At 45.0% G+C, this 16,191-nt stretch overlaps 1 protein-coding gene across 2 annotated transcripts in view; it reads left to right on the forward strand.

Annotated features, from left to right (window-relative positions):
* LOC139055983 (uncharacterized) overlaps nt 1-16,191 on the forward strand; it is a 70,220-nt gene that overhangs the window by 23,922 nt on the left and 30,107 nt on the right. Inside the window, exons 3-5 of one of the 2 annotated variants that reach the window (XM_070533710.1) lie at nt 8,203-8,265; nt 12,172-12,186; nt 14,887-14,916. In XM_070533710.1, coding sequence (XP_070389811.1) covers nt 8,203-8,265; nt 12,172-12,186; nt 14,887-14,916 — 108 coding nt within the window. The remainder of the gene's footprint in view (nt 1-8,202; nt 8,266-12,171; nt 12,187-14,886; nt 14,917-16,191) is intronic. The other variant, XM_070533711.1, reaches the window with a different exon arrangement.

Below are 16,191 nucleotides of genomic sequence, written 5' to 3' on the forward strand. Positions count from 1 at the left end.
ACACAAGTACGCAAGTAATCCAATCTCGATACTCGAGACTTTTTCAAATGCTTAGCTATATCTGAGCTTAGTACTTTTGTACTCTCCGTTATATCCGACTCGTGTTTGTGCATGATGCGCCAGCTCTACCGGCGCCAGCCTCTGGCTGCGCGTTCCAATGGCACGCTATAGGGCTGCGTTTTTTTTTTGGTTTTGGTGACAGATGCTCGCCGACACCCTGGCTCTAAGGCCGCTTCGTGGCTCGCACGCCGCCTGCGCTAGTGACTGTCACTTGACTGGCGTTTTAAAGCGACAACGCCGTCGCGCGCCACCGCTGACTTTCTGCGGCCTTCATTACTGCCGTACGAAACCGGTTGTGGAATAACCCATAAGGTCATACTTGTGAAAGTACTCCGAGCATATACAATCACACATGCATAGTATACGCACATGCTCGTAAACAGCGCGACAGTGTTCCTTGAGGTATATTTCTAGCTCAAATGCTAATCGGCAGCGATGTTTCTTTATGAAGTGAAAGGTGAGGGGATGGCGATTTTAGTAAATTTAGGTTTTTTCGATAACAAAGAACAAATACTCATTAGTTCGGAGGCTTGGCGCACTTATATTGTGTTGATGGGCGTTGAGCGAAGAAATTCATAAGCTCTTTTTTTTCAGTGCTTATGTACACATACGGTCTCGGATGACGGCGCTTATGGCAGCTTCAAGTGCCTTACGAAGGCACCAATGCCGCTACATTGTCCAGAGGCAGAAAGCAAAAGTACACAAGCAACCAAAATAAAATTTATGTGGTACAAGAAGGTAGTGAGTTGGGAGCTCTAAGGATTGGGTTAAAGCTATACATGTGGGGAAGCACGCCGTAGCGAGACAAGTGACGACGTAATGAAAGATCGGGCACATTTAGATTTGTTTTTCATTATGTGATAATGGCGATCGGAACCAGTTTAAAAGGACGAGGCACGCAGATAGGATTTCAATATTCCTAATGCTGAACGACAATGATCAGGAGGGTTAAAACTGGTTAGAGGTATACCACTTGTTCTTGACCTAACCTTTTCGAGAATGCTTATTAAGGTACTACAATAATTTGTTGAAGTATAATAACAAAATAGTGGGTATTGCCTACATTTTATCAGCCTATTATGAATAAGGTGCTTCAAAGTAGATTTTCTCCAACGGTCGAAGCAAAGTACCGCTTGAAAGTATTCTGCACCTCTATCAGTTTCCCTTTTACACAATGACAATAGATTCTCTTTCTATTGAGTACAATCCTTGATAAGTTACGCGACTGACCTCTGGCTCGTCACGGACGCGATTTATTGTAGTCGTAGTTATTGTAGTCCAACATACATCATATGGCCCTTCCGCTGTTAGAGGTGTGACAAACGAATGTCTGTACACAAGCAATACAAATATTGTAGCGAGAGGTTAACATTCAGCGCCGGCTCTTGAAACCATGTTGATTGCCGAGGTATACAGTGATTCTTTTTTTACTTGGAGCACTCTTTCGTAGTCCACAAAAGTGCCTGGAATCACGTTGCTAGAGAGAATTTATGTGCCCAGGTGGACATCACTTGCAAGAAAAACCAATGTCATCACTTCATAAATAAGCTAATTACATTATATAGGTTCTTAGTAACCAACGTTTGGGCACAACGTTATTTTAGAAAGATGAAGGAAATTGCCTTAAAAGACAATGTTTGTTGAATTTACCTGGTTACGTGAGCAGCACGGCGAAGCACAGCTTGCGTAGCAACCCACTCGTGACGTAGCAGGGTGGCATAAAATCAAGCTGCCGTCGCACTTCACAATTTGCCCGATCTTGTTCCCGTCGGCACTGTACGAGAGAGAGAGAGAGAGAGGGCTCTTTATTAGAAAAACAGAGAATTTTGCCGGCGCGTATATAACCGCTGGCATGCTACTCTGTATAGGGATGGGGAATGGGATTAAAAGATTCCAGATAAGAGTGGGAGAAAAAAAAAGGATAAAAATAAATATGAAATGTCCGACTGGACCTGATACTAATTTTAACAGGTGACATGGCGGGTAAATTTAGGCTTTTGTATAGGAAGGATGCAGTTCTTAAAGCTTTCCTATTTGACCAATTTCTGTCAGGTATTCGAACAATAAATCCAAAACCCGTCGCTGTTTTGAAGGGCCGGGCATTGGACCTAAGATGGTCGGTAACGTTAACGGTTCGGGGCAAATCATGTCCATTTGGTGCTCAAAAAATTGTCTCTCGTCGCGGTACGCGGGGCATTCTAGTAATACGTGCTCAATTGTCTCTAAGTTGCGACAGTTATCACAGTATGGGCTAGTGGTAAGTCCTATGCGGTACAGATAATTGTTCGTGTATGCCACGTTCAGTCGAAGACGATGGTACAATGTCTCTAAGTGTCGAGGAAGTGGTCGTGGAATTTTCGGTCTCATTTCTGGGTCAATGTAACGTAGGAAGTTGTCTTGGTGAAGCGGCAGATTCAAGATGCGGTCTTTTTCTTGATAGGCATATTTTTTTGCCATGGTTGAAGCGTCGGCTTTTGTAAAATATGTTCTTCTGAATTTGCGGTATTGGAGTCCATTTCTGGCAGCTTCGTCCGCTCTTTCATTTCCCGAAATGCCGGCATGGCCAGGTATCCACTGAAACTTTATGCAATGCCCAGCAATCTTAGCCCTGTGGTGAAGATATGCAATGTCAAATGCTGCTGGTTGATTATTGCAACGCTTGTGCCTGTTCCACATACTTTGTAGGGCTGCTTTTGAGTCTGTGAAAATCACCCATGTCTTTGGCGGCTGCTGTCGAAGTACATACACAAGGGCCTCCTTAATGCCATATAGCTCCGCTGAAGTAGATGATGTCGCTCGCTCAAGACGAAACGAGAATCGTTGCCCTGTAGAGGGAACAAAAAGTCCGCATGATGAACGATGTGGGGTTGTAGAGCCATCTGTGAAAATGTGCGTTGCGGCTGCGTATTCTTTGTGCATATATTCTAAAGCTATCTGATAAGTCGCTGCTTGAGGCATTTTCTTTTTCGCACTGATTCCAGGTATGTATGGCACGATTTCCAGTGGGGACAGTGTCCATGGTGAAATGTTTCGCGGCATAATTTGTGACGCCTAAGCAGGAATCGAAATAGATATGCTTCCGACGGCCTGCCCAAAGCTAGATGTAGCACAGGTTCTGGAAATATCCTTTAAAAGTGAGTCTTCGTATGAATGACGTGGCGGAGGTGTATCCGAAGTGTCTCCTGCGAACAGAGCACTTCCAGAGGCAGGCATCCGGCTTCTGCTACAGTCCCTGAGCGGGACGACCCCTTCGGAAGGCCAAGACATACGCGAAGGCAGTTGTTTCGTGCTGCCTCGAGTTTTCTCTTGCTTGTGGGAGACACTTTGTGCAGGATCGGGAGGTAATATCGTAGTGTTCCGTCGACGTAGGCCTTATGGAGGAGCACCATTGATCGACAGTTGCTGCCCCACTGTGATCCGGCTAAAAATCGGAATACGTGCGACGCCGAGGAAATCTTCTCACTCAATTTTTTCACTTGGGGCGACCATGTGAGGTTCCTATCGATCGTCACTCCAAGAAACCTTTGCATCTTGACGTATGGAAGGGCGCGACCACCCAACACTAGTGGGTATTTTTCCATACGCCTCCGCGTGAAAGCCATGGCAACGCTTTTGTCGGGGGACAATTTCAGACCCCTTGGATTTAGGTAGGCCGATATATTTGCTAGCGCTCTCTGGAGGCGTTGTTGGGTGGTACTGCGGGAACGCGCCGCACTCCAAATGCAGATGTCGTCCGCATACAGTGTGATTTTGACGCCAGGGGGCAGGTTTGTTTTCAGATGGATGAGGACCAAATTAAATAATACCGGGCTTAACACAGCTCCTTGTGGCACTCCCTTCTCGACGGCATAAAGCGCTGTGGGGCCATCCGGGGTACACATGAAAAGTTGGCGTCCTTGAAGATAGTCTGCAATCCATGCGTAGAGCCGTCCTCCAAGACCAAGAGTTTCCAAAGCGTCAAGTATCGCTGTATGATAGACCGAATCATATGCTGCCTGAATGTGTAAAAATAATGCAGTAGGTATGTTTCCAGAGACCAATTCCTCTTCAAGTGATGAAACCAAGGCAATGACATTATCAATTGCGGATCTATTTTGCCGGAAGCCATTCATTTCCTCCGGGTAAACTTTTGCAGTTTCCAGGAACCAATTTAGTCGTTTGTAGATCATTTTTTCGAATAGCTTCCCTACGCAGCTAAGCAGAGATATGGGTCTGAAGGAGGCGTAATTCGTTGGCTGCTTTGATGGTTTCAATATAGGAATGACTTTCGCAAGCTTCCATTCCGTAGGAACCTCCCCAGTTATCCATGAGGCGTTGTAGTACTCCAGAAGGCGTAGGCGAGATGTGTGGCATAGTTTTGCGAGCGCTTCATAACTCACGCCGTCATGGCCAGGTAATGATCGCTTGTTTACGTCGCTGATTGCTGCCGTGAGCTCTTCGATGGTGAATGGTAATTCTAAGTCAGGAAGGGTAGGTCGAGGTGGACTAGGCTGACGACTTGCAATTTGCCGCAAAGGTTGTGCCCCGTTGGAAAGGAGCCTGCAGTACTGCTCTGCCACCTCTTTCAGGGATGCGCGCTCATGTAATGAGAGGGCGATAAAAGGATAAAGCTGTTGCGGCTCTTTGCGAATGCCTCTGACGACTCGCCAGATTTTGCTCAGCGGTTGTCGTATGTCCAGTGTCCCACAAAAGTCCCTCCACCTTTTTCGGTCCAGTTTGGTGAGGTAACGTCGTATATGCCTTTGTGCCCGTCGACAAGTTCTGAGGTCTTCGATATTCTTAGTACGTAGAGCCTTCCTTTCGGCACGCCTTCGAATGGCACATAACCTTTCAAATTCCTCGTCGTTTGTTGGTACATTACAATGCTTAGTGGCAGAGCGGGTACTTTGTTTGAGGCAATGAGCTATTGTCGGTATTATTTCTGTATTTGTAGTCGAGGCTGTGATTCCTTTGTCTACGGCTGCTGTGTAAGCTTCCCAGTCTACCGACTTCAGTTTCACTTTTCTGGGCGACGTCCGAAAATGAAGGGCAGAGATTAGGATCGGGTAGTGATCACTACCTCGAGTCTCGAAATCTGTACACCATCCGAACATCAGGGCCACTTGACTTGATACGAATGTGATGTCAATGCAGCTAACAGTCGTCGGATTTTTCAGGTACGTTATGCTGCCATCGTTCAAGGGCTCTATATTGTATTTTGCAAAAAGCTTCGCCAGCTTGGCACCCCGACCACATGTATGTGAACTGCCCCAGATCTCGTTATGTGCGTTGAAATCGCCACAAATAATATGTGGCGACTCAGTGTTTGTCAACAAGTTTTCCAATCTGGTCACGTCGAAATGTGATCCTGGTTCCAAGTAGACGCCGATCAGGGTAAACACTTTGGATGCAATCACTGTGGTTGCGCAAATATATTCGTTCTTGTCATGTGGTGTTACGTCAATCGCAGAGGCAGGTATGTCGTTGCGAAATCCAACGAGCAGTCGGCTAATTCCATTTTGTCGCCTTGAATGATGAAAATAATACCCCTTTATCCTAAAGTGCTCGTCGACGCGAGACTCGGAAATGACTAAAAAAGGGAATCGGTACACTCGCGTAAGATGCTTAAAGTCTGCTAACTTCGAGCGCAATCCGCGAGCGTTCCACTAGAATATAGTACATGTGCGGAAGTGTTTGTTGGTGGACACCGCTTGTGAGACGATTGTTGGCGAAGCCATCGTTGCTACTGCGAAGAATCACGGCTTTGCGCCGTGAAAGAAGACGACACTAGCGGTTCCAAAGCCAGGATGGCCTCTACTTCAGGGATGCTCTTAAACGATGGGCTGGCACGGAGAATAGCCTTGAGTGCGGCGAACATCATGGGAATCAGCACACTTGATATCTCATTTGCAGTGCTACCATCTAACAACCTTTCTTGGTTCTTCCTGTTCTTCTGCTGGGACCTTGAGGACACTTGTTGCTGTCGTGGGGTTGAGGTTATATCACTTGAGGGCATTGATGGATTCGTTGCAGTTGAAGGCCTTTGCTGGTTTTCTTTCACGACTGAGGCGTAGGACTTTTTCAAAGCCGTGTCGCTGCGCTGCACCGTGTCGTGTTGCTTTTGGTTTGTAGATGTATACATCACATCCGGATTCGGTGGTGGTTCTCGTCGTTTCCGTACTTTTCCTTGGATTTGCTCCATAGTCCGTGCTAGAGTGGCTGATTTCTTTTTAGGACACCCTCCGTATGACGCAGCATGCTCAGCTCCACAGTTTGCACACCGAGGCTGGGAACGTGACGTGCACTCCTTATGCGTATGTGGACCAGCGCATATCTTGCAGCGGATGGGGCCTTTACAATATTTCGCTATATGTCCGTGTCTTTGACATCTGAAACATGGAGTAGCAGACCCCATGTATTCCGTCACGGGATAACTGCAGAATCCAAGCGACACTCGGTTTGGTAAAGGGGCGTCCTTAGCGAATTCCAGGATGACCGAGCGTCTTCGGGTTTCCGTTACTACGCCATCTTCGTTAGGGACGTAGAAAACTTGCCTTTTAGCAGATATGACGCCTTGTTCGCTCAAATACTCCTTGAGGTTGTCATCTGAGTACTCAACAGGAACGTCCTGTATCCTCCCGTACGTGGCAGAGTAGGAGTATGGAACTCGAGCTTCTACAGGAATGCCCGATAGATCTGTCACTGTGAGGAGACGATTGGCTGCGGGAAGTGTAGACACTGTCACCATGAGGCTTCCATCCTTGTTGAGACGGTGGCTGAGTATCTTTTCTTGGGCTGTTGTCACGACCACAGAAGCCAGAAGATTCGGGTTTACTTTCCATAAGCTGCTGTCAGGCTGAGTTGGCTTGAATATAACAGGAACACCTGCGGCTCTTTTCTTTTTGTAAGAGACAACAGTGAAGGCTGTCTGATCCATCTCTTCGTTGTCTCCTGGAGATTCTCTTGTGTCGATGTCATCTTCACGTAGCCTTTTCCTTGCTTGCTCATCTTCTCCGTGGTCTACAGAAGCAACGTGCTGACCTGATTGCTGATTGCTTGCGACGGATGCCATCAGAGCATCACGAAGGGCGGCCGACGGCGGAGGCTCGCCTCGCTGCTTCGGTCCGGTGCGCTTCGGGGGCCGCTTGCTGTGCTTCTCTCGCAGGACGGTGACCCCCAGACCAGCGTTCGGTGAAAGAGGTGCACAAAGAGTAAAAATGAGCTCTACACTTGCTAAAAAAGACTTAAAATTACAGACGGGCGTTCGGAAGCGAGCCTATCACTCGTCGTCTTCGTCTTCGGCACTGTACGAAACTCCCGATTGGATGCATAGTAAGTTCACCAGCAGAAAGGCGATGCAACTCCTTATTGCACCCTTAGTCCAGTTACATTCTACGCCGCTTTGTACGTCAAAGAAGGGTTGCACTGCGAGCTGAGCTTCGCAGTGTTGCGTGCGCAATGGGGTAAATTCAACAAATAACTTGAGGCCAATATTTTCGCCTTCCATGGCCGCTTCGAAATGTTGAAACACAGCACTGGACAATTATGACAATTTCTCTCAACTTTTCTAATAAACAAGTCCGTAAAGTTGTCAACTAGGAAGTTAACTGTTGTAGTTATTTTATTTAGTGATCCGATCTCTCTGTTTTTTTTTTTGGCAAATGATGTCCGCCTGAACACATCACCACTCTGTGGTGACGTCATTCGAATAACTATTGTGGGCTATTTTTTAACAAAAGAAAAAGTGTTTGAAGTAAAAAAACGCTGTATGTAGCGTGTCAATATGCGGGCTGACCTGAGGGCTCAGATTGTATTGCGGCGTTTAGAGCTACTACGTTATATTTCAAATTTAGCGTTCGTTAAAGAATAGCGTGGCACATTAAAATGTACTTAGGAAGCAAGAAATAAGGCCTTACATTACATGATTCCTTTTACCACTATCTCTTTTCTTTTTCTGCAGTGAGGCAAAAAGTGTACTGCTAGTGTAGTGAATACTTCGTATTTCTTACGGCTCTTTGTAGCTCGACGACATTGTAGGATTACGTGGCGCTCGCAACAGCATGCATTTGCACAGTAGTAGTTTTGTAGCAACTTTCTTTTTACTCACAGTAAAGCGCGTGTCGGCGAGTGCCCTTGCTTACAATTTTTTTTCTTTGTGCACAGTGAAACCAGCGACCCCACCTGAACCACCGGCACAGACTGACACCACCGTGACATTCCGGGAAGGCAAGTACACACACGCGCTAATGCCACCTCGTGATCGGCGTGGATATCGTGTCACTTGTCGACTGTGTAGCTAAAAGTGTCATCATCACTATCATCAGCCTGTTGTATGTCCACTGCAGGACGAAGGCCTCTCCCTGCGATCTCCAATTACTCGTGTCCTCCGCCGACCGATTCCAACTAGCGCCCGCGAATTCCCTAATTTCGTCGCTCCACCTGCTCTATTGTCGTCCTAGATCGCGTTTTTTTTTCTCTGGTACCCATTCTGTAACCCTAATGGTCCCATGGTTATCTATATGGCGCATTTCATGATCTGCTCAGCTCCATTTTTCCTCGATGTCAATTAGAATATCGTCTTTACCCGTCTGCTCTCTGATCCAAACAGCTATGTTTCTGTCTATGAACGTTATGCCTAGCAATCTTCACTCCATCGCTTTTTGCGATCCTTAACTTGTTCTCAAGCTTCTTTGTCCGTCTCCAAGTTTTTGCCCCATATGTCAGCACTGGTAAAATGCACAGATTGTACACCTTTCTCTTCAATGACAATGGTAAACTTCTAGTCAGGAGCTGGCAATGTCTGCCGTATGCGATCCAACCCATTTTTATTCTTTCTATGAATTTCCTTCTCATGATCAGGGTTCCCTGTGATTAGTTGAGCTAGGTAAGCGTACTCCTTCACAGACTCTAGAGGCCGACTGGCGATCGTGAACTCTTGTTCCTTTGCCCGGCTATTTATCATTATCTTTGTCTTCTGCGTATTAATCTTCAGCCACACTATTACACTATCTCGGTTAAGGTCCTCAATCATTTGTTGTAACTCATATGCATTGTTGCTCAATAGAACAATGTTATCGGCAAACCGAAGGTTGCTGACATATTCGCCGTGAATCCCTACTTCTGAGCCTTCCCAATTTAATAGCTTGAATACTTCTTCTAAGCACACAGTGAATAGCATTGCAGAGATTGTGTCTCCATATGTGACCCGTTTTTATAGGTATTTTCTTGCTTTTCATGTGTAGAATTAAGGTAGCTGTAGAACCTCTGCAGATGTTTTCCAAAGTATTTACGTAAGCGTTCTGTACTCCTTGATTACGTAATGCCGCTATGACTGCTGGTATCTCTACTGAGTGAAATGCATTTTCGTAATCTATGAACGCCATATAGAGAGGCTTATTGTACTCTGCATATTTCTCGATAATCTAATTGATGACATGGATGTGATCCATTGTACAGTATCCTTTCCTGAAGCCAGCCTGTTGCCTTGGTTGACTAAAATTCAGTGTTGCCCTTATTGTATTGGAGATTATTTTGGTTAATATTTTATATAATACTGGGGGTAAGCTAATGCGCCTATAATTTTTCTAATCTTGAACATCTCCCTTTTTGTTGATTAGTATAATGTTTGCATTCTTCCAGTTTTCTGGGACTTTGCAGCCGATAGAAACTTGCTAAAAAGAGCCGTCAGTTTTTTAAGCGTTAGGTTTCCTCCATCTTTGATTCAAACGACTGTTATTCCATCTTCTATTGCCACTCTTCCTCATCTTATGTCTTGCAAGGCCCTTCTGACCACATCGCTAGTTATAGGAGGAGTTCCTGTATCCTGTTCATTACTGTTTCCAATTGAAGTATCCTGACTCGTCTGGGTACTGTACAGGCCAGTATAGAATTATTCCGCTGCTTTATTCCGCGCAGTATAGAATTATTCCGCTGCGCCAGGTGACGCCTGTGACGTATGAAATTGCTCCTGTGAGCTCAACCTCGTCATCTACTCTGGCATCTAGTGATGTCGTGCACGTCAGTAGGCTCAACACCTACTACACTGCTTCAGACTCCGGCCTTTAGTCGCTCCGGGACGGCGCTTTTGCCGCCGGGGGTAGTGCTACGGGGTAGTATTTCCAATGACGAAGAGCCGAGCAGTAAGAAGACGACGACGACGATTAGAAGCTAGCGCGGGCTGTTGCCTCTTGGCCAAGCGCAGTGTATTTTCTTGTAAATATACTTGTACATAGCTTTTCGTCTGCGTCTTCCTACGTAACATTATCAAGCCAACACTCATTTAAATATTAACATCTTGAAATTTATTCCTTGCGAACTACACATTACACTAAAATCACATCTGAAGCAAAGTCTAGAGCAAAGTCTGAAGGTGAAGTCTGAAGCAAAGAGCTACTAAGGCAGCAAGCTCTCACTAACGACAGTTCTACAATCGCAGGCACGATGAAAGAGGCAACGACATTATTAAGTAATCATAGCGCAGCTTTTACGTACAAAGTGTTAGGCAGGAATGGTTTACAAGATACCCCTGTCCTATGTAGAGGAGTACGTACAGGCCAGGCTGATCAATCTTTGAGTGAAAAGCTCCGTGGACTCAATACAATGTTTGCGTAGGCAGGGCAGTTCCCTTCGCGTTAAACTTTCCGCAAGGCAAAAAACAGGACCTGTTAATGAGCCTTCATAATCGTCTTCCGCTGAATGTTTCACGGAAATAAAATAAACATGAAGAAACAACACAAACTAAGGAACGAGAGTACCATCTACTAATGGACGAAATCAAATGTGCATTTGTATATGGTAATTAGTAGGCGGCTAGAAGTCTGATGAACGAGCAAATGAAATAACGTTTCGGGGAAACGATTTTCCGTCTTTGCAACAAGTTCGTCACAGACCGCTATCTGGCTCACCGTATACAGACATCATCGTGTAACGAATGAAACACTTGGTATATTCTGCTTTCCTAGGTTAGTTTGGGCCGTTTCTTTTTTTCATGAGGAGCTGCGTAAGACAATTATCATTCTATTGTCGATGATTAAGCTCACCCCAAACTTAGACGCATGTACTGCTGTCACAAGAATTCGCGATAAGCGTAATAGAAACGAAATAAATTATTGAAGCATTAAAGTTACGCTTGAGCTTTGAATAAATGTAGTTGTCTAAATGAATGTATTACCTGGAGGCGAGAGCGGATTCATGGCGCAGATATCTTCCCAGCGGTCCACTTGGCACCACTGGCCTCCTTGAAGTCCTTGTGTTCAGTGAGAGCAGGGGGAAAGTAAACATTTCCGCAATATAGATTAGTAAGAGGCGATCGAAAGATTGGTGTAAGAAAAGTATGGAAACGACAAAAAGAAACGGAGACGTACAAAACAAAGTTCACAATAGAGGGTCAGAAAATTTGGTTATGAGAATTCATCATGGGTTTTTTTTTCTTTTTCAACCTAGGTAGAAAATTAGGCACTATAATATCAAGAGCTTGGGGGGCGCAACCCACCGCCCCGTTCCAAAGGGGATGCTCATAACATCCATCCATCCATTCACCCGACAGTCATCTGTGCTTCAGGTTACCCGCACTGCGCATTCTTTGATTCATACTGTCTCTGTGTCGTTAATTTGTACCTTCTGCCAGCAGATGAAAATACTGGTTCCTGTCTATTGTAGTCGCCTCTCGATGGCGAAACTCGGCACTAAATTGATACAGCAGAAACGAGTAACCAGGTGATGACTGTGCAAATTTCTTTGTGTGATTCCTGCGTCAGATCTGCGCTCATTACGTGTTCCATAAACTGCTCGAAATATCGCTACAGCCTATTTACAAACCTACTCCAGCGCTCAGATGTTTGGCCGTAGTCCGATGGTCTTAATTACGCAGGCCAGTTGTCCTTCCAAGAGAAACAACGCAATACACACGAGAACACTGAGTTGTGCTTGTTCGCTCGGAGTCGGCAAGGGGTCCGAGCCAAATAACGAAACGGATGCGATGGCTACCACAGCCAGTGTGTTCAGTACATCTTCCTTGTTCCGTTGCTCGCGCTGTCCGCAACACATCCGCTGCGCAGCGCCCGTTTTTGTACATTGTTTGCCGCTTCAACGGTTGCTGATGTTGCTTTGCCTTTGTTTCACTTATTTCCGCAGGTATCACAAAAGCAAGTAAGTGTGCCCGTGCTTAGGCGCATGCATCTCACCATGTTACATGCCCAAGCAAAATTTGTTTGATCTCGTCGTAGAGTGTGGCAATATAACCTATTTATTGTAGCTGCTCAAAAGCGCTTGGGATCTAGTCCCATGAGTCACCTGCAGTAGTAATGCGCGCGAAGATTAAATACAGCAGGCCTGACTTCGGTGCCATGTGGCGATTGAAATTGTTCCAACTGCACGTTTGCCGTTAAATAGGCGGGGGCGTATCGAGGAGTTTCACAATGCATGTATCACTGTATTCAAGAGTTCATCATTAGAGCGACGAAATGTATCCGATGCCCCATAAGATAGCAGTTTCGCATTTACTGTTGCAAATGGAAGTTGCAAGCGGAAATAAACAGACCATGGGAGCGGAAAGCTCATGTAGCTATGCACACTGAGGATAAACTGCAAGCATTTTCACTATACACGACTTTCACTCCAAAAGCAGGCACAAATATGGCATATTATAGAAAGAACGGGGACTAGAGTAAGTTTCGAAACGTCTACGAACGCCAGGAACCATAAACAGTGCCTGTTTCAGACTTTGCACCTTTGCGACAAGTTTCGGCAGTGTGACTAATCATTTGTCGCAAATACGCGCGGGAAGGACGGAAACCGGTCTTTTCCATCGCACACATCGAGAATAGGCCACGATCTGATTAACTTGTTTTTGGTTTTTGGCCCGATGGAAACAGTGCAGCTGTTGTCGTACGAGAACTGTATAGCTTTTGTACAAGTCACCGGGCTAGATGCATGGCTTTAGAGCTAAAGGCTCGGCAACATAGTCAGAGTAGGCATGTTATACGAACTTTCTTCTACTTTCTCCATAGCTCTTCATTCCTTTTCATCGTCGTCTCCTTTACCCAGTGTAAAGCAGAAGGCCAGAGAAAGCTGTAGCTCTGGTCAGCCACAGCGCTTTCCTGTAAATAAACTTCTCTCTTTCTCTTTCTCTCTCACAATATTCAGACGATCGCAGTATCTCGCTTTTCATTCCCATCGTTAAGCGAGAATCGCACTTTTTTTTTGCGCCCCGCGCCGTCAGCGATAATTCTCGAGAAAGTATCTAATGTATCGCATCCACAAATATCATCCTCCGAAGAGTATAGGCTATCTGCCGACATCTGCATATCTTGCCTTGTACTTTTTGACATCTATTGCGTATGCCCTTTGTAAAACTTGAAGAATGAAATATTGATAATTATCTCTCAGAATGCGACAGCGCTTCCGCATCGCGTTACACTGACACACATTGCAAATCATACAAGTTTATCACATATATGCGACTTTGGGACGATTGTTGCGCTTGCTCCGTAGGCACCTTACTACCCGTGAAAACAATTATGGAATGGTACATGCCTAAGTGCGCCATGTGTCCTCCAATTTTATATTATGTCCATTGGGAATACGCCAAGAAATAAGCCTCGTGACCTCACCGTCTGTATTTTCCGAGCTCACCATATCTAAAGCAAAGAAAGGACTGCTCCATGAAAGAGGGTAATTAATTATTTCTATGATCAGATAATTCAGTGCACTCGCATCCTGAGGATACTATTGTGGTCATCGACCTGCGTCTTGTGTGGTCACAGTAAGGAAACACCGCCTTCAGGTTGTAATTCACGAGGCTTAGTAGGTGAATCTTCCTAGTTGCTTTCGTCAAGAAAGGAAGTACAAGGGGGCTGTGCATGACGTTGCCTTTGTCTGCTACAGATACATTGCCTCTTGCTACGACTTACGATGTTCTTGCACAGCCACCACCCATCTCGGAGTATGCACATCTTGTAAAACTCCGCACATAGATGCAAACGTCGCAGTTTCGTATCTCGTAGGGCCCAGTGGTTGTCACGTCTTGTTCGGATCTGCACATTGTCGCTGAGGCAAGAGTTCGATAGCCAGTAGCGGCGGTGATCAGCAATGTATTAATAATCACTTTATTTTCATATGAACAGGGATGGGGGAGAGACAAACAGAGGAAAGCTCGAAATGGCTTGATTAGTTCTCCTTTCCACGGGGAAAACAAGTAGAACCTTTTAATATTCGATAGTTTGCGTGCAGTGTTTTGCGTATTAACATGAAGTATTTAAAAGGAAACGAGAAGGGTAGTGGCTGCATGATGCAAGAAAAGAAACATTACTGTTGTGACAGTAGTCGTGAAGTCTTGTTTTCAAGTCAGTATATCGTACTGCTTGCATTACAGCCCTGCTTTAGCAGTACGGGCAGTACAGCTTCGAGGCCAGGTGAACAGATAGTGAAATGCGGCTGGGAGCGTGCAAAGAAATGTAATAATGATCTAAGGCTATAGACATTACAGAACCCGACATGAACAGGTCTTCAATATGGAAGTGGAAATGGAAGTGGAACCGCAGCGTTCGTCTTGTATATGTCTCGGTGCCGGTATCTCGTGCTGTTTCACTACAAGAGTAGTTTCTACATTCCTTCAAAAAAACGTGGGCCTGGTAAGAACACTTTCCCATTGAAGTCGGTAAACGCTGTCAGCAAAGCGACGTTTCTGTAGCAAGCAGAATACTTCTATAAAGTCTTAGATTTACTTTGTAAATTCTTTCTCTTATTAAAAAAATCCTTGATAAAATAAAAGTGGGACTGCTTGAAGTACTGATCACGCGCCTCAGTTCCACCGTTTCAGGGTATCTTTTCATTTTCCTCGCCTTTCAGCAACAAAGGCCCCGAAAAATTGGCAAGTCAGTAAGTAAACTTTTTTTCATAAACGTGTGTATTTGGAGTGAGTAATAGTGCAATCTGTTATCAGAGAGTGGTATATGGTGCCGTAATTGGTAGGATTTCGTGTGTAAATTGGTATTTGCATAAAGCGTGAGTTCCTAAATGTATGCTATAGAATTCAGTTGACATACAGTTTAATAGTGCGATTTCTGGCGAACTACACAAGCCGGCACATGAGTAGTAGTCCGGAAGTTCGTGTTCGTAGTGTCAATTAGCTTCTTTTTTCAGGCGAGAATGTTTAGAAAGCTAGAATTATACCACCGTAGTGGGACAATTAAGAGCTGTAGTACACATGATGGCGTGGCTCGGCAACTGGGAAAGTCATCTTGAGTGTGTCTGCTTAGGTCTTCCTCATTTCTTATCGGCAAGGATGAGATATTTTGCATTCTACCAGGGCCAGAGACTTCGAAAGCTTTTCGACAAAATGTCCCCCAAATACCAAAAAGAATATTTAGAAATCTGTGACGTCTCACTGACATATTGGTGCGAGCGTTTTAGCGTGAAATTCAAGAAAACCACTCTAACCTTCATTTTCGTTTATACTAACCAACATCGTGTGGTGAAATAACGAGAATACTGTTTCTTAAGAATGTTTTATAAAAACGAAATGTTAGTGTTTCATTTTTAGCATCCCTTTAGTGTATAACTAATACGCTTTTCGCATCCCACAATAAATAATTCAGGGCAAAGTGAAACCTGTACATGATTGCGACCCGACCGCATTGCAAATCGGTTCTCGTATTTGATAGCGCACTTGCTTCTACATGCCATGCACACTAAAAACAGAAATACTGTGAAAAAAAAGAAAAAGCAAATATATTGCACTTTGAGTATCCTACCTCTATCGTTTTTTGCAGTTTTCTGTAGCTCATTTTATTGTAGCTTCACTAAATCTTTCGGTTAATAAATTTTTCGGCCTCTTTCAAGAAAGGACGGCTACATAATTAAAGTATCTACGGGTGTAACATTTAGTTCCTTATAAACTAATATTCGGGGAGTACGAGAGAGTCCAATGTTCGGAAGTGATTACATATAACAAATCATAATACCATATGGTCGTGGTGCATTCCGCCCAATGCGCAGGGCTTTGGGCCGTCGGGCGTTACGACTGTATCACTAAGCTCACGTACACACTGTCAAAACTGTTTCCGAAGCGAAAGCACCGCACGCCTCCGGACGAACAAAGCGGTGTCGTCCGTAAAGTGAACTTCCCAGACAGCGAATCCAGCTACCGTGGAG

The sequence above is a fragment of the Dermacentor albipictus genome, chromosome 2, assembly GCF_038994185.2.
Source record: "Dermacentor albipictus isolate Rhodes 1998 colony chromosome 2, USDA_Dalb.pri_finalv2, whole genome shotgun sequence".
Classification (NCBI taxonomy): Eukaryota; Metazoa; Arthropoda; class Arachnida; order Ixodida; family Ixodidae; genus Dermacentor; species Dermacentor albipictus.